At 41.1% G+C, this 23,753-nt stretch overlaps 2 protein-coding genes across 9 annotated transcripts in view; one reads left to right on the top strand and one right to left on the bottom strand.

The window, feature by feature from the left end:
* The window catches only part of LOC133567923 (uncharacterized), a 40,786-nt gene extending 38,115 nt beyond the window's left edge, over nucleotides 1-2,671 (top strand). For 4 of the 5 annotated variants that reach the window (XM_061919540.1, XM_061919541.1, XM_061919542.1 and 1 more), the window contains one exon: nucleotides 393-2,671. In XM_061919540.1, the coding sequence (XP_061775524.1) occupies nucleotides 393-445 (53 nt within the window). In that variant the 3' untranslated portion in view covers nucleotides 446-2,671. The remainder of the gene's footprint in view (nucleotides 1-392) is intronic. The other variant, XR_009809481.1, reaches the window with a different exon arrangement.
* Nucleotides 2,672-2,985: 314 nt separating this feature from the next.
* LOC133567927 (heterogeneous nuclear ribonucleoprotein C-like) lies at nucleotides 2,986-19,399 on the bottom strand. Of its 4 annotated transcripts, none has more exons than XM_061919551.1 (9): nucleotides 19,236-19,399; nucleotides 12,580-12,683; nucleotides 9,320-9,588; nucleotides 9,104-9,176; nucleotides 7,810-7,857; nucleotides 7,545-7,717; nucleotides 7,321-7,434; nucleotides 3,604-3,782; nucleotides 2,986-3,524 (listed from the first exon to the last, which is right to left on the bottom strand). In XM_061919551.1, exons 2-9 carry the CDS (start codon nucleotides 12,582-12,584, stop codon nucleotides 3,423-3,425), a joined length of 963 nt encoding a protein of 320 aa, XP_061775535.1. In that variant the 5' UTR covers nucleotides 12,585-12,683; nucleotides 19,236-19,399; the 3' UTR covers nucleotides 2,986-3,422. The 4 variants fall into 4 exon arrangements, with proteins under 4 accessions (XP_061775535.1, XP_061775533.1, XP_061775534.1 ...); XM_061919549.1 differs by having other exon boundaries at nucleotides 7,810-7,860; XM_061919550.1 differs by lacking the exon at nucleotides 19,236-19,399 and adding an exon at nucleotides 12,750-16,463 and having other exon boundaries at nucleotides 7,810-7,860.
* Nucleotides 19,400-23,753: the final 4,354 nt, after the last annotated feature.

The following is a 23,753-nucleotide window of genomic DNA, read 5'->3' on the forward strand; positions in this document are numbered from 1 at the left end:
TACGGTACCTAATTCCCGAAAGTGCAAGGTTTGACAGTGTAGTATTTTACCAAATCCATTACTGACGATTAAACTATTAACCCTCTTTCCACTTCTGTTCACTACATTCCGACGCTACGTTTTTCTCTCCGTTGCTGGCAAGAAGATGGTGACGATTAAAACTGGCCACGCTTTAGGAGTCACTTCTCAGTATGCTCGCACATATGCACTCCACAGAACTGCACCAATTGAGACAGAGCGCAGGGTTTTATGACAGTTGAACCCGTCCAAACCAACAGCACCAATGTAGGAACTGGATTGAAGCCTACTAGTGTGAAAGCCCCGAGACTTGCTTATTCTGAGTTTCTGGTGCCATGCTGATCACTACATAACCATGTCATCTGCTCTTTCAGCCATGGTGATCCTGCTGACTGTCCTAACAGTTTTGGGTCTGCTCTGTTTCTAACGAGACCGGATTTGAGGAGGAAGAGCAGGCGGTCATCGGTTCCAATGATGACACATCACGTGTTCTATTAAAAGTTTTTACTGTCTTCTATGATTACTTACTCAAACGTGTGTAGGTACTTGAGAGCAGCCGGGGCTCGGCTAATTATTTGCATCGACATTATCAAAGTAAGCTCGTTTCGACAAAAGGGAACTTCATGCCTCACGAGTTTGAACTGTTTGAGAAGAACCAAACGCAGGCGACATTTAATTTTGTGTTTATTTGTTGCATGTAGCAGCAGTGTAAAGTATTTATGGATTTGTTGTGATCTAGACTCATTATTAAAGATGAAACTTTCATTTTGTCTTTCATGATGTCGTTGCATCACAATAGTAATGCTCAAATCTTGTCCATTTTTTTAGCAAAAAAAATTATTCAGATTGACTTTTGGCAATTGCAAAAATCTATCTGTGCAGTTGAAGAGACGATATAACTCTCAACTGGCTTAAGAACTGAACTAGATGAAGTAGCCGTAGAGCCGGAAGCATCTGACTTGACTCTTGATTGGTCAACAGAAACTTTCAATGGAATGTTGGCCCTCTGCTACACTTCTTTCCCCTGTTATGATGGTGTCTAAAAGAACAATTAGCGTATAATTAGCCCACTCCACCTCACAGAAGAATGTTGTGTTGAAAGTTAACTGCAAAGTTATTAGCCTTCGAATGTACTCATACCAGCGACGTGGGTAATTACCGCAAATATTTGTAGAGGGCTGGGGCACAAAATAAAAAAACCTGCACAACAGCTACATAATTGTTCATCTATTATTGTTTCATACTAAACTGAACTTTTCATTGCAGAATGCATTCAAACTTAAGAAAACTCAGACATTAAATTGGAAGTGTACAATAGAGAGTTGAGCAAAGTTAGCATAGTTTTAGACTCTGAGAGGTCTGCCCACTCTATAGGACGATTTATTGGTATAGTGTAGTGAAAAACTGCACAATGGACAATCCTTAAAAGGGCACGATTATCCAAAACCAACTTTTCTTACCTATTGGTACCTGTTTTTGTGTATTTACGATTTGCACAAGTGCCTAAATTTTGCAATCAAACCATGCAGGCATGGCGGAGATATTGAAAAAACAGAATCTTGCCTTCCTTCATACATCCTCCAAACGAGTCGTTTGGAATTTGCCCAATATGACATCAAGGCATATTTCCATATATGGTAACATTTTACCCAAAGAGATTTGCACGAGTCCGCCGTTGTAGTCAATAAGTTCCTTCATTTTTCTCTATCTTATTGTAGGGCAGACTGGCTCGTACATGCACATGCGTCTTCTGCTGTTGCGATTTGTAATATAAAGTAGCGTATAGTTCTAATAGATCGGTCAATAGGCTCCATATGGAAGCAATAAAAACTACAACATGGCTGACGGGGATTCAAACTGGAGGCACATAAATAAGACCACCCACAAAAGGGCGCATCCTGAAGAGAGAGTTAGAAAGTGGCTTGAAGATGGTCTGTAAAACATAATTTATGAAACATCTTGACCAAAGAACCACCATTACATGATATATATAGACCACAGAGAAGTGTTTTAAACGTATAAACAAATCATAATCTGGCCCTTTTAAGTTTCATTTAATACTTCCGTCTATTGATTTACAACTGTTTTAATTGGTAACCATTCTTTCTTAAGGGGGAACCAGGCTAGAGACCAGAGGGGACAGAGCCTTTTACGTTGCCGCCCCTAAGCTCTGGAACAGCCTTCCCCTCTACATTTTGTGGGTTCTTCCGAGGATGTTGTAGTCGTAATGATTTGTGCAGTCCTTTGAGACATTTGTGATTTGGGGCTATATAAATAAACATTGATTGATGATTGATACATTAGGTCAGCCCAGAGCCTGGGTGTCTTTAAAACCTTTAAGATCTACCTCTTCTCGCTGGCCTTTGACCTGAGCTGAGTCCGCCCACTAGGCCACACTTTCTATTCCCCACACCGCCCCTTTCGCTTTTTTTTCCAATTGGTCGCACTTTTATTATTTTGCGATTTTGTACTTTTTATTCGCCCCCTTTTACCATATTGCTTTTGCACTATCTTGTTTAGCTTATTCATTGTTTATGTTCTTTGTTTTTTTTTTTTTTTGCTCAATCCTTTTTAACATGTAAAGCACTTTGGTTCCATTTAAAAATTGTTGTAAATGTGCTATATGAATAAAGTTGCCCTGCCCAGAACTGCACTTTTTTGGAATTTTGTCTATCATTCACAATGTTTATGTAAGACAAAAACACATTTTTATTTTTTTATGCATTCTAAATATTAAATAAATGGATTTTAAAAAGTCTGCTTACAACGGATCATATGGGAGCCGCTCAATTTGGCCTAAAATGTTTGGTCTAAGCCGCTCTAACGTCACGACCATCAAGAAGGATAAAGAAGGTATATTTGAATACGTAAAATAATTAGTACAGAAAAACTGTTTCAATAGGTTGTGGGTGTACCTAACGTTTCGGCCTTATAATATATGACTTGAAACTCAAAACCCAAACTTCCTTCATTTCAATATTTTATTGCAATTTATTCCTTTACAGTAAAACAGAAGGGGAATAGTATATAAAAAAAAAACGACATACACAAGGTTTCAAAGCAACTGAAGGATGCCAGAAGCTGTTGGGGGCATAGGAATAGGGATGTGGACTACTAGCTAAAAGAAATGCAAACAAAAGAACAACAAACTGCACAAGTAGAGTCCGTCCAGCTGTCAGTTGAGACGCGCTAAGAGTCTATAGCAAGTTATTCCTGTCACAGCGGTGCAACCGGCCACGAATGACGCTTTGATAACTCTGTGTCTGTGTGTGTGTGTGTTTTTTTGTGTGCGCGCCATGCTGGTTTCCGTGCACGTCTGCAGTGTTTTTTTTTTCCTCCTCTTTGTATCTACACTATGAATATTAAAACTGAAGTCATACTAGAAGCGGCGACGGGGGCGGGACCTACGAGTCATCTTCGCCGTTGATGCTGTCGGCATCGTCGTCTCCGTCCACGTGCTCACCTTCCTCCTCCTCCTCTTCCTCTTCCTCGCCGTGGCTCTTCACCTGCAAAAAAAAAACATCAACAGAACATTTCTTAGACAGGTCTCTTCAATGAAGAGTGATAATACTGGTCCGTCCATACCTCCTCTTCATCTTCCTCCAGCAGGTCTCCTTCCTCTTCGTCGTCGTCATCATCCTCATCGTCCTCATCCGAGTCGTTGAGGTCCGGAGTTTCCCTGTCCCTCTTTATGGCCTCGTCTTTCTTGCTGCTCGAGTGAGGGGGAGAAGTCACTTCTCCGGGCTCCGCTTTTATAGTCTTGTCTGTTGGATACAAACACAAGTTTCCGTTTGTGATGTCACAGTATATGTAGGCATTCACCTTTACCTCAGCGAACCGCAGCTCCCAACAATGCTGGCAGCTCTCATGCACGCTACCACCCCCATGCTCAACTAAGTGCACACAAGACACTGATATCTGGCGACATGCTGGTGTCGCCTGCAATCCACACACAAATAGTTATGCGTTGATAAAAAATACGGCTTGACAATCTCGGGTTTCCCCTTAATGTAATTGAATGTGGTGCGCCACAAAACAAGTAGATTATTTTTTTTTACTTGAAAACAAATGAAAATAATATATTGTAGCTTGCAGGAAAAAAAACATGCAAAGTCTGACGCTATTCTTAACTTTTATTACCAATGATATGATAAAAGACACGATTCCAACAGGTTCTACAACCCGTGCAAACACTTTCGTTTATGTGAGTCTACGCTTCCCCAGACACACCTCGTTAATCACAGGCACGGTACAAGTTGGAACATCAAAGCCAAACCAAAATATAACCAGCTGATGGTTACAGTAAAAATATTATATTATATTATATATATATATATATATATATACATACACACACACATACATACACACACCGTATTTTTCGGAGTATAAGTCGCTCCGGTGTATAAATTGCATGTGCCAATAATGCATAATAAAGAAGGAAAAAAACATATATAAGTCCAACTGGAGTTTAAGTCGCATGTTTTGGGGAAATCTATTTGATAAAACCCTACACAAAGAATAGACATTTGAAAGGCAATTAAAAAAAAAGAATAGTGAACAACAGGCTGAATAAGTGTACGTTATATGACGCATAAATAACCAACTGAGAAGGTGCCTGGTATGTTAACATAACATATTATGGTAAGAGTCATTCAAATAACTATAACATATAGAACATGCTATACGTTTTCCAAACAATCTGGCACTCCTAATCGTTAAATCCCATGAAATCTTATATGTCTAGTCTCTTATGTGAATGAGATAAATAATATATTTTGATATTTTACGGTAATGTGTTAATAATTTCACACATAAGTTGCTCCTGAGTATAAGTCGCACCCTTGGCCAAACTATGAAAAAAACTGCGACTTACTCCGAGAAATACGGTATATATATATATACCACAACATACAGCAAATAAATATAGAAAGAGAGAGAGAGAGAATATGCCACAACATCCAGCAATATGTTTGGAGGAGAAAAAGTGAAGCCTTTAATCCCAGGAACACTATTCCCACCATCAAGCATGGTGTTGGTAGTATTAAGCTCTGGGCCTGTTTTGCTGCGAATGGAACTGGTTCTTTAAATGGGGCAATGAAAAAGGAGGATTACCTCCAAATTATTCAAGACAACCTAAAATCATCAGCCCAAAGTTTGGGCCTTGGGCGCAGTTGGGTGTTCCAACAGGACAGTGACCCCAAACACACGTCAACAGTGGTAAAGGAATGGCTAAATTAGGCTAGAATTCAGGTTTTAGAATGGCCTTCCCAAAGTCCTGACTTAAATGTGTGGACAATGCTGAAGAAACAAGTCCATGTCAGAAAACCAAAAAATTTAGCTGAACTACCTCAATTTTTTCAAGCGGAGTGGTCAAATATTCAACCAGAAGCTTGTGGATGGCTACCAAAAGCACCTTATTGCAGTGAAACTTGCCAAGGGACATGTAAGCAAATATTAACATAACTGTGTGTACACTTTTGACTCAGCAGATTTGGCAAAATTTAAAAGAACCAAACTTCATGAATGTTTTTTGTGACCAACAAGTATGTGCTCCAATCACTCTATCACAAAAAAATAAGAGTTGTAGAAAGTATTGGAAACCCAATACAGCCATGACATTATGTTCTTTACAAGTGTATGTAAACTTTTGATCGAGATTGTGCACACACACCCACGTTCATCCCTACAAGCCTGTTGAGCAGAAAAACCTTAATCATATCATAGCACATTATTCGATGACATCATGGTGACTACGCTCAATTTTTGCAGTCTATCTGCAATCTGACTACTCAATATATCCACGCTTACTTTCAGAGGTATTGACCCTTGACAAGACATCAGAAAATGGTATCTGAAATGTTATTGTTTTACCAGTTTTATTAGATCGCACTTGTGGCCAAAATTTCCAAAAGTAAAAAAAAAAAGAAAAACAAAAAGCAAAAAGGTATAATGCAACGACAAAAAGTAATTATGTTATTACCAATGACACAAATAATACTCTTGTCCTCTATAAAATAAAAGCAGTTCTTTGTCAGATTACATCTGCAGCGATTGATTTCAGCCCGTTTTGAAAATGTTTAATGATCAAAATTGCCCTTCAATTATTTTATTTTCAGTATGCCCCCCTTGCTGGAAAGTTTCTGACAGCATAAACCAAACTTTATGCAAACAGAAAAATTGGGAAGTATTTTGTACATGTAAGATGATAAAAAGGGCAGCATGGTGGTGGAACTGGGGTTAGTGAATCTGCCTTACAATACGAAGGTCCTGATTAGTCCTGGGTTCAATCCCGGCCTCGGGATATTTCTGTGTGGAGTTTGCATGTTCTCCCCGTGATTGCGTGGGTTCCCTCCAGGTACTCCGGCTTCCTGCCACCTCCAAAAACATGCACCTGGGGATAAGTTGATTGGCAACACTAAATTGGCCTTAGTGTGTTAATGTGAGTGCGAATGTTGTCTGTCTATCTGTGTTGGCCCTGCGATGAGGTGGCAACTTGTCCAGGGTGTATTCCGCCTTCCGCCCGATTGTAGCTGATATAGGCACCAGCGCCCCCCGCGACCCCAAAAGAGACAAGGGTAGAAAATGGATGGATAGATGGGAGATGATAAAAGCAATCCAATGTAGGTCAATATATGCTCAAGTATCTGAACAAATCATGCACATTTTAGCTTTGTGTTACGATTAACAATTTATTCTATTTTAGGAAAGTCAAAAATAATGACTTAACCGCAACGAGTACCGCACTAAACATGTACAACATATACACAGATTAGTCACGCAATTTATTTTGACCATATATGCTCCTTTACCCTACCCGCAGATGGTTAACAGAAAGGTTATACGGTCAATGCATGTCAGTGCAAAGATGAGTGAGAAGACTGCAACTGTTGTGCTCGCTGGAAAATCTCACTTCAAAATACACCCTGAATGGACTCGAGATAAGAATGTTACCAAGTTTAAAGCAAATAAACATGCATTTAAGTAATACTTTTTTGAAATGTTCCTGGATGACATGTTGACAATAAAATTGCAAGTTTGTTATGTCAAATACTAGGGTCTTTCTAACATTAATTACATTTATGCAAGTAATAACCTGTGATTAATCATTATTAATCGCAAGTAGGATTAATCTGAATAAATGAATCATTCGACAGCATTATTTGATACATCGTAATAATTAATTTTGGAATATACCGAGGGAGCGACAATGGCCCCCGGATTGCACTTTGGACACTCCTGACATTAATTGTAGAAAGGAAATGTGTGTCCTTCAATCTAGGGTACTATTTACACTCGTACCTGACTTCTTGCTGTGGTCCTTCTCCATGCGCTCCAGGCTATCCAGAAGGTCGTCCACCTTGCTTTTAATCTGAGTCAACTCGCGCTTTATGGTCTGCAGATCGTCCACTTTGACTGCAGGAAAAGTGTTAGAAGTGCTCGGTTAAGCAGGGCGGCACAAGCAGGCACACCAAGAGTGTGATCATCAATCACATCGGAGCCAGCCTGGCATGCAAACGACTTACTACTTCTGGACGAGTAGGCCCTCTGGCTGCTCTTGGAGGACGAGGAGAAGCTGCTCTTGGTCCGCCGGCTGCTCCCACCGCCGCTAAGGCTGACCCGCGGGCGCTTGGACGGGATCACGGCGCGAGACAGGGGTGGAGGGGGTGCGGGGACGCGGGACGGGTACGAGTACATTCTGGAGAGTACAACAACACAACAGAAGCAGGCTTTGGTGAGAAACGCTAGTCAGTGTGATGAAGGCTGTGTGTGACCCGACAGGCTACTCACTTGTCATAGTAGTCTCTCTGGAAATCATAGTCCAGGTCGAAGGAAGAACTGCTGTGAGGGGAAAAATAAAAATTACGTAGACTGAGAAGTAGGGCTGGGCGATATGGCCTTTTATTAATATCTTGATATTTTTGGGCCATGTCACGATATACATTGCATTATTTTGCCCTAGCCTTGAAAGAACACTTGATGCATATAATCACAGCAGTATGATGATTCTATGCGTCTACATTAAAACATTCCAGTTCATACTGCATTAATATATGCTCAATTTTTAAACTCTCATGCAGGGAGGGAAATCCCAACTAAGTCAATTTAGCAAGACTGTATTTATTAAACAGTTATTAAGCAGTGGTACAAACATTCATGTCATTTCCAAAACAGAAAGTGCAAGATTGTCAGAGACATTTTTAAAACAGGCTATGAGTGCACTTTTGTGCATGATGTCACTAAGATGACATATCAAAACAACACTTAATTAAAGTGCACTTTTTGTACAGAACGCCAGTACAATAGTTAACAAATAAAGTGCACTTTTGTGCATGATGTCACAAAAGATATTTCAAAAACTGTCAAATAAAAATGAGCTTCATAATATGAAATCAAACAGTGTGTATATGTCCTTCGTTTGGTGGTAGGTTCCTGCGGACGTAATCTCCTTCTGTTGATTTTTTTTTTTCATACAGTGTTGATATGAAAAATTGTTGCTTCGGCATTTTGTGGGTGTGGCACAGAACCGAAATGTTGACACTCAGTTTCAAGCACTCTTCATTCTGACTTTTCAAATGATGCTACAAATTAGCAGTGCTGCTACTTTTTGTAACAACGCTTTTGCCGCATAATTGTTCAACATATTCCCGTTTGAAGCCAAACCACCGCCAGACGATGCACCCAGTGCTGTTTTTCTTGGGAATTAATTCTTCCTTCATTTGTTACCAGATTTGCATCTTCTTTCTCGTTTTACCACTCGCAACGCACCGTTAGCATCACGGCTAATGTTACCCATGTACTACCTCTCTGCTCGGGGAGGGCGTGTGACGTGTGTAAGACAGTGCGCTTGTTTATGTCTCTGTGAGAAGGCGAGACAAGAAAGAGTGGGAAACGCATGCAGTGTAATGCCCGCAGCTAAAAGCAACTGCGTGAAAACATATACACGAATATCACGATATAGTCATTTTCTATATCCCACAGAGACAAACCCGCGATATATCGAGTATATCCATATATCACCCAGCCCTACTGAGAAGTGCAATGCAAAACTCAAGAGTTACAAAATGAGATCACGGTGACTAACCTGTACATGTCTCCAGCTGAACGCTTGGTGGTTTTGGACCGGTGCGGTTTGGGTTCTCCGGCCAGGTTGATGTCTAAAGCAAAAAGAGATCATGAGCCTTCTACACAATTTAAACACTAAGCCTGGCATGACAGACATTCTGGAGGACAAACTTTATTGAACTATGCACAGGCAGACACTTACGAAATACAACCTGTGCGAATAAGGATGCCTTACCAAGCACTTGTCCGACAATTATCCGCCCATCCTCCCCAGTGACGGCAGAGCGGGCATTCCTCTCATTGGCGTACTGCACAAAAGCGTAGCCCTTGTGCACGGAGCAACCCACAATTTTGCCGTACTTTGAGAAGATGGCCTCCACGTCAGCCTTGGTGACCATCAGGGTGTTGAGGTTGCCGATGAAGACCCGTGAGTTGAGCGAGCGCTGGTCCGTCTTGTTGGTGACGTTGCTGGCGGCCATGAGGCTGGCGGTGGTGGGCGAACGACTGGTGGGAACAGACACACAACAACACATGAACAGTTAGCCACAAACCGCCATGACACCAGCCCATCCGGATTAACTTCGCCTCCTGGCTGAAATGGAGGGATAAAGCACATCAGTACCGATGTCCTCATAGAAGTGAAGGAAAATTCTTAAGATGAAGACTCACAGGGGGGCCGTCAGACTTTCTCCTATATCTTATCTCCATTTAGCAAGGAAGGTGTGTTGGCGTTATAGTGAACCCCGGTTATGTGTACGCCCCCCTTGGAAATAAGCGGTTAACATAACTGAAAGCAAAACTATCCATTGTTCGCACTTTTACTTCTATCTCTGTCCAGAGACCTAAGAATGAGTGATTGTGAAGAATGTTTGTTGACATGATCTTCTTGCATTTTATGCCTAAATCTAACAGAGCTGCTGCGCTGATTTGGCTGTAATTTGATGACATTGACAATCCAGTTTTTGCGCATGCACATATATTTCTTCCTGTGGCAAGCAATCCAAAAAATAAATGTGCACACTTTTTAGTTGCTGATGTAGAACTCAGATTAATACTACCATACTTTTATTTTGAAGCTTACTTTGCACTGACCAGAGAGCCACTGTGTGCAAATGTTGAGACTGTATTTGTCGCAGTTTCACACTGCTTCGTGATAGTGAAGAAATTATCCCACATAAAAGGACCCATTTTTCATGAAAATGACATCTTTACCTCTCATATTTCATGCCCACAAAAATGGGCACCCCTGTTTAAAACATCAAATGTAAGGTGCAGTATGTCACCATTTTAAAATGACATTTTCTTAAAGCAAAGATCTAAGAGCACCACCAAGGGCAAGCATAGGTTACCAACAGTCGTTTAAGAAAACAAACTTACAAAACACTGTAAATGTCGACGTTTGTCACAATTACAGGTTTGACTTGTAAGAGCTGCCGTATGAGCCAAATAAAAGGACTTTTCGACATTGAGGCTGTCAATCACAGCAGTTTTTTTAGAAGTATACAAAAAAGAAGGAGAGGATTTAAAAAAAACGGATGGTTTGGTTGCTAGACTTATGGTCAAATTGTGAGTGGAACCATGTGCTTTTGCAAACACTGCTTTTATTACATAGCATTATCCTTTAGTTGCGTGCGTGTGTACTGGTAGGCAGTAACTTATATGGTTGGATCAGGAAAGAGGTGGGATTTTAAGCAGCTTGTTCAAACCATAGCACAAGACAGCCTCTTTAGGCGGGTACTTCAGTAATAAGAACGCGGTGGATGGGAGTTAGGAAAAAATTGGTCAATATTAACAATAAGACATTTTGCTGACGTAGACGAGATCGACTCAAGCAGGTTCCACATTTTTCAGCGGCAAGATTGGGCAAAAACGACCAAAGTCATTTAAACCAAACAATACAATTTATTGACTATTTTAAGCCAGTAGGTGTCTAATGGTTGTTGTGACCAAAATGATCATGTATCACTGTATTGCTGAATGTGCTCAAAAAGTACTTATACAAATTGAAATATTTTAACCAAGCTTTATTTAAACACATATTTATAAAGTAAAAAAAAAATCAATATACTTTCTTGGCAGAAGACCCATTAAATATCGTTATTGTTATAGTGTTTGAATATGTTTATCTTATTCAGTTTTAACTTGTGAAGCTTTTAGTATTTTTTTAATGATAAAGAAAAAACAGGTGTTAGGGTCACTAACTTCCAGTTCATGACATCACGCCAGTGCACCTCGTGTTATTATTCCTTCAAGTATACATCATGCACAGCCTGTCGATTTAAAGTGTACAATTCGGAAGCTTATATGTTCAAACAGCAATGTGTTTACAGAAGTTTAGATTGGAGTATGTAATGGGGAAAGGAGTTAATGTCTCCTGTATTTGTTAGCATTTACAGAAGCTAGCGCCAGCTTACATCTCCAGTAAATGAGCAAAGTGAGGTTATCAATCACGGTTTTACGATAATTTCAATTTAAAATGGAAGAAACTAACAGTTGGGAGTTTTACCGCGGTGTATCATTATACAGATTATTGTTACATCCCTTTAAGTCAGTAAGCGATTGATTAGGAAATGACTAGGAGGCCCCCCCACCCCATGAGTCATTGCTTCTAAAGGAGACATGGCGTGCAGCTAAACAGTGAATAGTACAATTAAAAGAAGGACCACTAGGTGGCAGTTGCTAGTTCAGCACAACACCTGCAAAGAAAAGGAATTTGTCATTAATCAATTTAATGTCCAGCATCATAATGCTGGACATTAAATAACACACAATAAATACATACTAAATTATTAGGACTGTGTTCTCAGTGTACAAGCAAACGATTTACAAGTGCAGTCCATTAAGTAGACAAATGTCGGATAGGGTCATGTGACAATTTAGGTTGCTGGTAAATAATATAAACATAAATGCTTGTTGACTAAGAAAGAAAACCACTATCTATGCTTCCTTGCCCCAATTAATGGCCGGGAAATGAATGCCACACCTCAAACAAACACCATGACTAAACCCTAATCTCCAATAAGCACACCAACTACCTCTTATAGATGCCTGATATTCTCTGCAGTTGTGTAAAGAAACATTATGTGTGGAAAAAATGGTAAACATCTTAGAAGTTGAATTGGAATACATTGCTGGGCATGGGGAAATATTCCTAACATTTGCAACATGAAGCGAGAGGATATCGCTTTGAGAATAGCATGAAAAGCAATCAATTTTAATTCTAATAATCATTTTAACCTCAGATTAAAACACAAGACTGACGTGTGTTGTTATTTTAAGATTTGCATTTTCCCGTCGCAGCCGCCCCACCTCACCAGGTAAAGGTGAGGCATTTGCCAGATTTCCAGATTTTGAGGGCCCACATTGCAAACATCAAGAGTGAGTGACCTACTCCCCCTCCTCTGTTCCACCAACCGACAGGGAGGATAGAGAGGGGGTGGTGGAGGAAGAAGAAGGTGTGGGGTGGTGGGTTTGTTTGGAACAGTCATGACTCACTCCATAGCGTCTGTGTGCAGGGTAGTCGTCAGTCTGACACTGGGGGGGCTGGGCTCAGTTTGGGCTGGTGTCTCGACCTTCACCTTCGCCCCTCGCGATTTTTACTGAGGCGACAGAAAACAACACCTCAGTCAAGCTAAGCAGGGTTATGTCGCAGCAAGTCTTCTTACCTGTGTGGAGTGTGTGCAGGGGTGGGGATTAGTGGCTAGTAACAAAAATCGTCCAAGAACCAGCCATCTTAGTAAGAGGGGAGGAGGAGGCTAGTGTTTGTAGTACAATGGCGCTAGCATCACATTTTCTAGCTATCTACATGTATGTTTGACATCTACTGGGGCCCGACAGTTACAGTACATTAGATACAGTGGAACAATAACCAAGAGACAAGTGATTGTGGGGCGACATTTACATGATTTAAACGGTTAGACGAAGGAAAGCCAGTAAAACAGTGTAACAGGCGGGTCAGGCCAACAATTGGTGATGTCTGTGTGGAGAACTACAAAGTGTTTGTCCACCCTCCCCTATCCAAAATCGTCTTTTGAATCTCTTTTGATGTAAATTGGAAAACAAGTGGTGCAAGTTGGGACTTCAAATCATAATCATATGATGTTACAAAAGACCTCTCACCTAATTAAAGCGTTTGTTTTTCCTTAGATTTGTTAAGGGGTAAATTTTGGAGAAATACATGTGACAATAGTAGGGATGTAACGGTACACAAAAATGTCGGTTCGGTACGAGACTCGGTTTAGAGGTCACGGTTCGGTTAATTTTCGGTACAGTAAGAAAACAACAAAATATACATTTTTTGGTTATTTATTTACCAAATTTGTAAACAATGGCTATATCCTTTTAACATTGGGAACACTATAATAATTCTGCCCACGTTAATCAACATTAAACTGCCTCAGGTTTTTGCTCAGATTAAATAAAATGACAAAACTTTTCTTTCTACTACGTATTAAAAGTGCACCATTAAACAATTTCAAGTCAACTCATCATGCTTAATTTATTACAGCATTTGGGAAGCCTGTAGTTGATTTTTATTATGTAAATGTTATATTTGTATCAACATGTGATAACAGGGACCCTGCCATTCAAAACTAGGCTGCTACATTACTAATGATTAATGTAACTATAGCTGAAAAAATTTGTACAATAGCAATAGGAGAGACTATTCATCCCTGAACACCATGGAGTTCATGTAGGCTTTATAATGCAGTTACATTATTATATCAACTATCACAGACAGAAACTCTTCATTTAACATCATGTCCTTTTTTGCTGCTTCAACACAGCTCAATCAACACAGAAAAAGGTAAAGTGAAATAACAGAAAGGGCTTTACTGTCGTAACACACGCACAGCTGATTGGCTCTTATCGCTGTGAATACGCACTTCTGATTGGCCGTAACCGCTTTGCGTGTAACCAATCAGATGGTTGTATGGGCGGGACAATGTTGGGTGCTGTGTGGGAGACACAGGCAGAACTGAGCGGAGCAGCTTATTAAGACTTTAGCATAGGCGGCTACTTAATATGTTTGTGTGGAAACTCGTTCGGTAGACCACCGAACCGGACCGAAACCCCCGTAACGAAACGGTTCAATACTAATACACGTACCGTTACACCCCTGGACAGTAGGCATAAAACCTGAAATGGGACTTTGAACTGCATACATATAAGGTCAGTACAATATGAACATAATTAAATAACATCACAAGGGTTCATTAACAGGCCACAAACGTGAAGGATTGCTCTGTGAACACCTTCCTGCACCTTCTCCATAATATATTTTTAAAAGGGAGTTCTACTTTAAAAAAAACAATGTTGCTCTACACGGGGGTTAAATGTTCTGGACAAAAGTAAAAATGTAATTTAAAACTGCCTGTATATATATTAAATATCTTATTATGAATGTCCATAAAACCTATTTTGTCTAATACAATAGTTTATTGAAAAACTTATTTAGAAATTAGAAAAACTTGTAAGGCTTACTACTGTAAAAACTTGTACAAGTCATGTGACACAATGTATACAAGTGATTTACAACTTAATTGTTTTGAGGTCCACATTTCCAAAAAAGCTAAGGACCAGCATCATCTACAGCAGACATTTGATTATGGTCTACATGTTTTGTCAGAATTACATGGGCGCTCTGCTGTTTAAGGATCTTTACCATAAATTGATTAAAGTGGACCCCGACTTAAACAAGTTGAAAAACTTATTCGGGTGTTACCATTTAGTGGTCAATTGTACGGAATATGTACTTAACTGTGCAATCTACTAATGAAAGTTTAAATCAATCAATCAAACCTTCTGCAAAAAAGCTAGTCAAAGATCATCTCTATGACAGTACTGCAGTGTTTTTATGAATTTTCTGCAGAAATATGGGCCTTTCACAAGTTTTGTAAACTGAACTTGCGGGTCACCATTTGAATAGCCCAAAAGATGAACTATAGGAACTAAAATGGAACCTTGAGGAACACACCTAGTGTAACTAAACAAGTTGGACCAATAACTACACTGCATGTGAAGGAAACAAGCTTCACAACACTCTCTGTACATAAATTACATTACGAAAAAGATGTGTAACTGCCAAAAAGGACAGAAGTTAAAAAAGTGACTTGAGAAACGTCTCAGTTATGTAAATTGCAAGTTTGGAACCCAGTGTTTTGTTCGCTAGCAAGGTGAAAATGTCAAAGCCATTGTGTTTGTATTGGTATGATACAAAAGGACCACTATAGTGTTTTGAGGAATTTAATAAAAAACAGATGGATCGAGGTTTGTTGCCGATGTTTTAAACTGAACCTTGGGGTCAATATGGTGTCATTCCCGGGCAGGATTTGGCTACCGAGCTGCCAGTTGAATAACACTGATGCACACTTGGGGTTTGGACCTTTGTCGTCGTAACAGTTGTGAACTACCTGTGTTTGAAACATTTAACATATCCGCACATATCCTCCTTTTTTACCAACTAATGTTTTGGGCATTTGGACAGAACTGTTAGATACCACTGGCAAACACTTACATTGTTAATGCTCCAAAGAGGTGGCTGATGTATGGACAAACTAAAAGAATAACAATGATGTTATCATTTAAAAGTGTTCTACTGTAAAAGGCCCTTTTGTTGTAATTATCTGCCCAAAAAAAAAAAACCTAGAGTTGAAGTCACTAATCTATTAATCACACGGGCGTCACAAGGAAGTTGATTGCAGGTGGCTGAACAAGTATTTCGACACAATAAATTCCATTAAACAATTTTTGTCTTTATGTGCGTCATTGGCTTTTGGTAAGAGTTCAAGGAATTAAAACAGGCATGCATTATTAGTCAGTGTGCCATTATCAAATGACAGAGGGAAAACCCCTAAAAAAGCAAATAATGACAGATTAATTACAGCTGTTAAGTTGGATGTAGGAGTGGATTACTCTTACTGGAGATAAGGAACTATGTTTGGAAAGTCGTGCATGTGAACAGCTTTTAAATGAAAGTCCGTCCATTTTCTACCGCTCGCCCCTTTTGGGGTTGCTGGTGCCTATCTCAGCTGCATTCGGGCGGAAGGCGGGGTACACCCTGGACAAGTCGCCACCTCATCGCAGGGCCAACACAGATAGACGGACGAAACTCACACACTAGGGCCAATTTAGTGTTGCCAATCAACCTATCCCCAGGTGCATGTTTTTGGAGGTGGGAAGAAGCCGGAGTACCCGCAGGGAACCCACGCAGTCACGGGGAGAACATGCAAACTCCACACAGAAAGATCCCGAGCCCGGGATTGAACCAGGACTACTTAGGAACTTCGTATTGTGAGGCAGACGCCCTAACTCCTCTTCCACCGTGCTGCTCTAAAACGAAAGTATCGTATTTTATTTGGCACAGAAATAGGTTTGCATGCGGGATTTCACACTGAAGTTCTTGACTATTAAAGGCCTACTGAAACCCACTACTACCGACCACGCAGTCTGATAGTTTATATATCAATGGTTAAATCTTAACATTGCAACACATGCCAATACGGCCGGTTTAGTTTACTAAATTGCAATTTGAAATTTCCCGCGAAGTGTCCTGTTGAAAATGTCGCAGAAATGATGACGCTTATGTTGACGCGTGCTTGTGACGTTATTGGTTGTAGCGGACATTTTATCCCAGCACCACTCACGGCTAATAGTCGTCCGATTTAATCGCATAATTACACAGTATTCTGGACATCTGTGTTGCTGAATCTTTTGCAATTTGTTCAATTAATAATGGATACTACAAAGAAGAATGCTGTTGGTGGAAAGCGGTGGATTGCAGCTGCCTTCAGCGACAAAAACTCAGCCAGTGTTTCTTTGTTTGCTGTGAAGCTTTAATATGGAACAGAGCGGTCAAGCGAACATGTTTCCCTACCACATGTCAACCGGCAGGTTTCGGTGAGAAAATTGTGGTAATAAGTCGGCTCTTACTGGAGACATGAGCGGAGCTTGCGTCCTCCTGAAGCTGTCAAAGAGGCAGCTGCGACTTTCTTGGCTCCTCCATGGCTTCCACCAGAGACAATGGCGGTCACCATTCAGCCCTCCGACTTTCAGGTATGACTTTAAAATCTCACTAAAACACTAGTAACACAATAAGCAGGTAAAGGATTTTCCAGAATTATCCTTGTAAATGTGTCTAATAACATCTGAATGGCTCCCACTGGCCTCGTCTTTTTTTTTTTCTTCTAGTCGTTCACTCTCACTATCCTCATTCACGAATCTTTCATCCTCGCTTAAAATAATGGGGAAATCGTCGCTGTCTTGGTCCGAATCGCTCTTGCTGCTGGTGGCTATGATTATAAACAATGTGAGGATGTGAGGAGCCCTACAACTAGTGACGTCACATCCTCATCGTCTGCTACTTCCGGTACAGGCAAGACCTTCTTATAAGCGACCAAAAGTTGCAAACCTTATCATCGATGTTCTCTACTAAATCCTTTCAGCAAAAATATGGCAATATCGCAAAATGATCAAGTATGACACATAGAATGGACCTGCTATCCTCGTTTAAATAAGAAAATCTAATTTCAGTAGGCCTTTAAAGGCCTACTGAAATGACGACGGCTGCAGGCGGAGGCAGTGTGAGCGTTATAGATGTAATTAGACACATTTACTAGGATAATTCTGGAAGATCCCTTATCTGCTTATTGTTTTAATAGTGTTTTAGTGAGATTATAAAGTCATACCTGAAAGTCGGATGGCTTCGGTGAACGCCAGTGTCTCTGAGAGAAGCAGAGGAGCCAAGATCACAGCTGCCTTTTTGAGCTGCAGGATAGGGTCGCATAATCCACTGTCTCCAGTAAGAGCAGACTTATTATCACAATTTTCCCATCCAAAAACGTGCTGGTTGACGTAGAGAAACATGTTCGCTTGACCGCTCCGTGTTAAAGCTTCACAACAAACAAAGAAACACCGGTTGTGTTTCGGTGCTAAAGGCAGCTGCAATCCACCGTTTTCCACCAACAGCATTATTCTTTATAGTTTCCATTATTTATTGAACAAATTGCAAAAGATTCAGCAACACAGTTGTCCCAATTACTGTGTAATTATGCGATGAAAAGAGAGGACTTTTGCTGTTTGTGGTGCTGGGCTAATATATCCACTACAAGCCGAGACGTCACAAACGCGCGTCATCGTTCCGAGACGTTTTCAACAAGAAACTCCGTGAGAAATTTAAAATTGTAATCTAGTAAAGTAAACCGGCCGTATTGGAATGTTAATATTTCATCATTGATATATAAACTATCAGACTGGATGGTCGGTAGTAGTGGGTTTCAGTAGGCCTTTAACTGATGTGGTGTTTAAGTGTCAAGTTGAAAAGAATAGTGGAGGTAGAGAAGGGGTGACTTTAATATATTTAATATAAACCACCATCATACTCTTTCGGTTAAACAGGTTTTTAATCATTAAATGAGTGAGGTGTTCTGCAACAAGACTGGCAGTCCATACAAAATCAGAAAAAACAAAAATCCCTCGTCATCGTGGCAGGAAAAACAGCGAAAAATAACCCGACTGTTCAGTCTGAGCAAGAAAAGCAAAACCAGGTAAGAAAAATGACCGAAACCACTCGCCACAGAGCGCCACCACCAGGCCTTAAAGTGAATTACAGGCCCTACTCGCCCGCACTGGAGGCCAACAGGCGGCTAATGTTAGCCAGAGCTAAAAATGCAAAGTAAACAGATCAGCTTCACGAATCCTCCAAAAAAAAAAAAAAAAAAAAAAAGTATCAAAAGTCTGCGTTGTGTCGTCGATAATCAGTGACGTCACCTGGGTCGGGGCGCAGTTTGAACTAATACTGCGGACGATAGCTAATAGCTAACTTAGCTTGTTGGGTCGTCTAAAAAGCCTGCCAAAACCCTCCTCCCCCATCAGTCCAGTCAAAGGTAGTTCTTCTGAAAAATCAACCTACGCAAACTTGCAAAACTGGAAGAAACGGATGCATCCAAAGCGTCGTGTTTTGATAAAACCCACAAACAGCCTTTTTTTTTTTTTTTTTTTTTAGGGTGGGGGCGGGGGGGCGAGCGTCTAGCTCTATGTTAGCTGCCCCACTCGCCGGATAGAAAAAGCATCGCTGACCGTCAAAAAAAATCCAAAAAGAAAGGAAAAAGGAAGGAAAAATAAAAAAAAATAGCTGGGAACAAAATACTCACCACGACCCTTACGAGCAAAATGCCTTTGCGTTCGTGTAAAATCTGTCAAATTGATTACTTAGGTCGTCCTTTTGGGCGAGCGCGGGCGTTCGACCAGTGAGCCGCGAGCTAGCTTTCTTCTAGCCGACGAAGCTAAGCGGAGAGGCTGTGGCGCATTATGAGGCGGGGGGCGCTGCTTTTGCGCGACGGCGCGACGCGGGCGAGCGGGGACCACGCGATGAGAATTCACATTGACGGACAACGGCGGGCGGCCGGCGTGTCGTGTGACTACAACCACGCGCATTCCTTGGCGAATAAGCGGATGTTTTTGTTCTTGTCTCTTTTTCATCACTCATGGCGTTTATTGTCAGATATTTACGAGACGTAAGGTTTCTAACAGTAGATATGGGTTCTCTTTTACTCACCACACTCAACAGTATTGAGTGTGGTGGCTAAAAGGGAACACATATCTACTGTTAGAAAACAGTAGTTTAGGGTTCTCAAACTACGGCCGGCGGGCCGGATACGGTCCGCCAGTGTCCAAAATCCGGCCCGCAGGAGGTCCCAAATTAAAAAAATTATAGTTATTTAGTTTAATTTTATTTTTTTTAATCCGTCCTTTCTAATCCATTTTACTCTTGTTACTCTCGGTGGTTCCTATAGCCGGTCAGGCAAATCATATTGTCAAAAAATGCATTTTCTCATCGATAATGTGACATCATTAGTGGCTAGTGCGCGCTCTTTCAGTCAGTTAGTGCGCGATAAATATTTATATATATATATATATATATATACACCCGCCTTCCGCCTGATAGTAGCTGAGATAGGCACAAAATACCCCAAATGGAATAAGCGGTAGAAAATGGATGGATGGATATATACATATATCCATCCATCCATCCATCTTCTACCGCTTATCCCATTTTTTGGGGTGTCGAGGGGCGCTGGCGCTTACCTCAGCTACAATCGGGCGGAAGGCGGTGTACACACCCTGGACAAGTCGCCACCTCATCGCAGGGCCAACACAGATAGACAGACAACATTCACACTCACATTCACACATTAGGGCCAATTTAGTGTTGCCAATCAACCTATCCCCAGGTGCATGTCTTTGGAGGTGGGAGGAAGCCGGAGTACCCGGAGGGAACCCACGCATTCACAGAGAGAACATGCAAACTCCACACAGAAAGATCCCAAGCCTGGGATTGAACCCAGGACTGCAGGATCTTCGTATTGTGAGGCAGACGCACTTACCGTGAAGCCCACATACTGTATATACACATATATATATATATATGTGTGTATATATATATATACTGTATATATGTATGTATGTATATATATATATATATACACACATATATATATATACATACATACATATATACAGTATATATATATATACACACATATATATATATATACATACATACATATATACAGTATATATATGTGTATATATATATAGTATATATATATATACACACATATATATGTATACATGTACAATATAAAATAAATCAATGTCCCAAAGTAAAACATTGCTAAAGTCTACCAAGAGAGTGCAGTGTTGTTCCATGTCTCAGTCGTCCTTAACTCTCATTTGAAATATAGTCCATCCATCCATCCATCCATTTTCTGCCGCTTATTCCCGGTCGGGGTCGCGGGGGGCGCTGGCGCCTATCTCAGCTACAATCGGGCGGAAGGCGGGGTACACCTCGGACAAGTCGCCACCTCATCGCAGGGCCAACACAGATAGACAGACAACATTCACACTCACATTCACACACTAGGGCCAATTTAGTGTTGCCAATCAACCTATCCCCAGGTGCATGTCTTTGGAAGTGGGAGTCCAGTTCATCAAATCCATCCAGTTTCAGTTTATTTCGAACAGTTCAGTTCAGTTCGTCCCATCCATCCATTTTTTACCGCTTGTCCCTTTTGGGGTCGCCGCTGCCTATCTCAGCTGCATTCGGGCGGAAGTCGGGGTACACCCGGGACAAGTCGCCACCTCATCACAGGGCCAACACAGACAACATTCACACTCACACACTAGGGACTATTTTAGTGTTGCCAATCAACCTATCCCCCAGGTGCATGTTTTTGCAGCTGGGAAGAAGCCGGAGTACCCGGAGGGAACCCACGCAGTCACGGGAAGAACATGCAAACTGCACACAGAAAGATCCAGAGCCCGGGATTGAACCCAGGACTACTCAGATGCACTAACCCCTCTTCCACCGTGCTGCCCCTTCTAAATCATTTGCTTTACAAAATTGCAGAATTTCTGTATCATTTACGAGTGATTTAATACCCAGTAAGACCTAAAACAGGGGTTCTTAAACATTTTTGACCCAACTTTTCCAATATAAAGAGGCCACTCAAATATTAACACTGACAAAGTAATCTTCATCTTGATGTTAGTCTTACAGTTTACCAGAATACATCTTGTCAAATGATAAAGAACCATGTAAATAATCACAAATATCATTATCATGGCTTAGGTGAGGCTGATTACAAAAATAAATACTAATCAAATGTACTGCAAAAGAAGGGACTCATAAAGACAACATTTAGATAAATACAATTACATACAGTTATGCAGTGCTAAAAAAGATACATTATAACTATCAATCAATCAATCAATCAATGTTTACTTATATAGCCCTAAATCACTAGTGTCTCAAAGGGCTGCACAAACCACTACGACATCCTCGGTAGGCCCACATAAGGGCAAGGAAAACTCACACCCAGTGGGACGTCGGTGACAATGATGACTATGAGAACCTTGGAGAGGAGGAAAGCAATGGATGTCGAGCGGGTCTAACATGATACTGTGAAAGTTCAATCCATAATGGATCCAACACAGTCGCGAGAGTCCAGTCCAAAGCGGATCCAACACAGCAGCGAGAGTCCCGTTCACAGCGGAGCCAGCAGGAAACCATCCCAAGCGGAGGCGGATCAGCAGCGCGGAGATGTCCCCAGCCGATACACAGGCAAGCAGTACATGGCCACCGGATCAGACCGGACCCCCTCCACAAGGGAGAGTGGGACAAAGAAGAAAAAGAAAAGAAACGGCAGATCAACTGGTCTAAAAAGGGAGTCTATTTAAAGGCTAGAGTATACAAATGAGTTTTAAGGTGAGACTTAAATGCTTCTACTGAGGTGGCATCTCGAACTGTTACCGGGAGGGCATTCCAGAGTACTGGAGCCCGAAATGAAAACGCTCTATAGCCCGCAGACTTTTTTTGGGCTTTGGGAATCACTAATAAGCCGGAGTCCTTTGAACGCAGATTTCTTGCCGGGACATATGGTACAATACAATCAGCAAGATAGGATGGAGCTAGACCGTGTAGTATTTTATACGTAAGTAGTAAAACCTTAAAGTCACATCTTAAGTGCACAGGAAGCCAGTGCAGGTAAATTAACTATGAATATTTTATTAATAATAATAATGTTGCTTAAATAAACTGTCGATAAAAATCAAGTGCAAATGAAAATACAGCTTCACCACTTTAGTCATCGTTTTTGCGCCTAAAGACTTTCCTAAGATTCTAGCTCCACACTTCTTCTGTTTGTTTGAGATTGTCATTACCGCCACCAATGGTGTAAAATTGTATTACACCTGAGTACCACTGCGGCCCATACGGACCATGGCTGAAAAACATGTACTGTTTGGTTTGCGAACCAGCACAGCTTTGACCTTGTTCATCATTAATTAATAACATCACTTGAGTTGTATTAAAGGCCTACTGAAATTAGATTTTCCTATTTAAACGGAGATATCAGGTCCATTCTATGTGTCATACTTGATCATTTCACAATATTGCCATATTTTTGCTGAAAGGATTTAGTAGAGAACATCGACGATGAAGTTTCTAACTTTTGGTCGCTAAAAAAAAAGCCTTGCCTGTGCCGGAAGTAGCAAACGATGTGCGCGTGACGTCACGGGTTGTGGAGCTCCTCCTTTAAGAGAGTAAAAGGTAGTCTGTAGTGGGTTTCAGTAGGCCTTTAACTGTCTTAAAGGCCTACTGAAACCCACTTCTACCGACCACTCAGTCTGTGACGCGTGCACGTGACGTGACGGATTGTAGCGGACATTCTGATCCAGTACCGATCCCAGCTATAAGTCGTCTGCGTTAATCGCATAATTACACAGTATTCTGGACATCTGTGTTGCTGAATCTTTTGCGATTTGTTCAATTAATAATGGAGACGTCAAAGAAGAAAGATGTAGGTAGGAAGCGGTGTATTGCGGCTGCCTTTAGCAACACAGCCGGTGTTTCCTTGTTTACATTCCCGAAAGCTGACGGTGAAGCTTTACTATGGAACAGAGCGATCAAGCGAACATGGTTCCCTACCACATGTCAACTGGCAGGTTTCGGTGAGAAAATGGTGGTATTAAGTAGGCTCTTACCGTAGACATGAGCGGAGAGTTTGCCTCATTCCTTCTGCAGCTGCGGACTCTCTTGCCTCCTACTACCGGCCGCCCTCGACCGTCAGATGCTTACACCGTGGAGGAGGGGGGTGGGGGGGGGGATC

Source organism: Nerophis ophidion, linkage group LG14, assembly GCF_033978795.1.
Source record: "Nerophis ophidion isolate RoL-2023_Sa linkage group LG14, RoL_Noph_v1.0, whole genome shotgun sequence".
Classification (NCBI taxonomy): domain Eukaryota; kingdom Metazoa; phylum Chordata; class Actinopteri; order Syngnathiformes; family Syngnathidae; genus Nerophis; species Nerophis ophidion.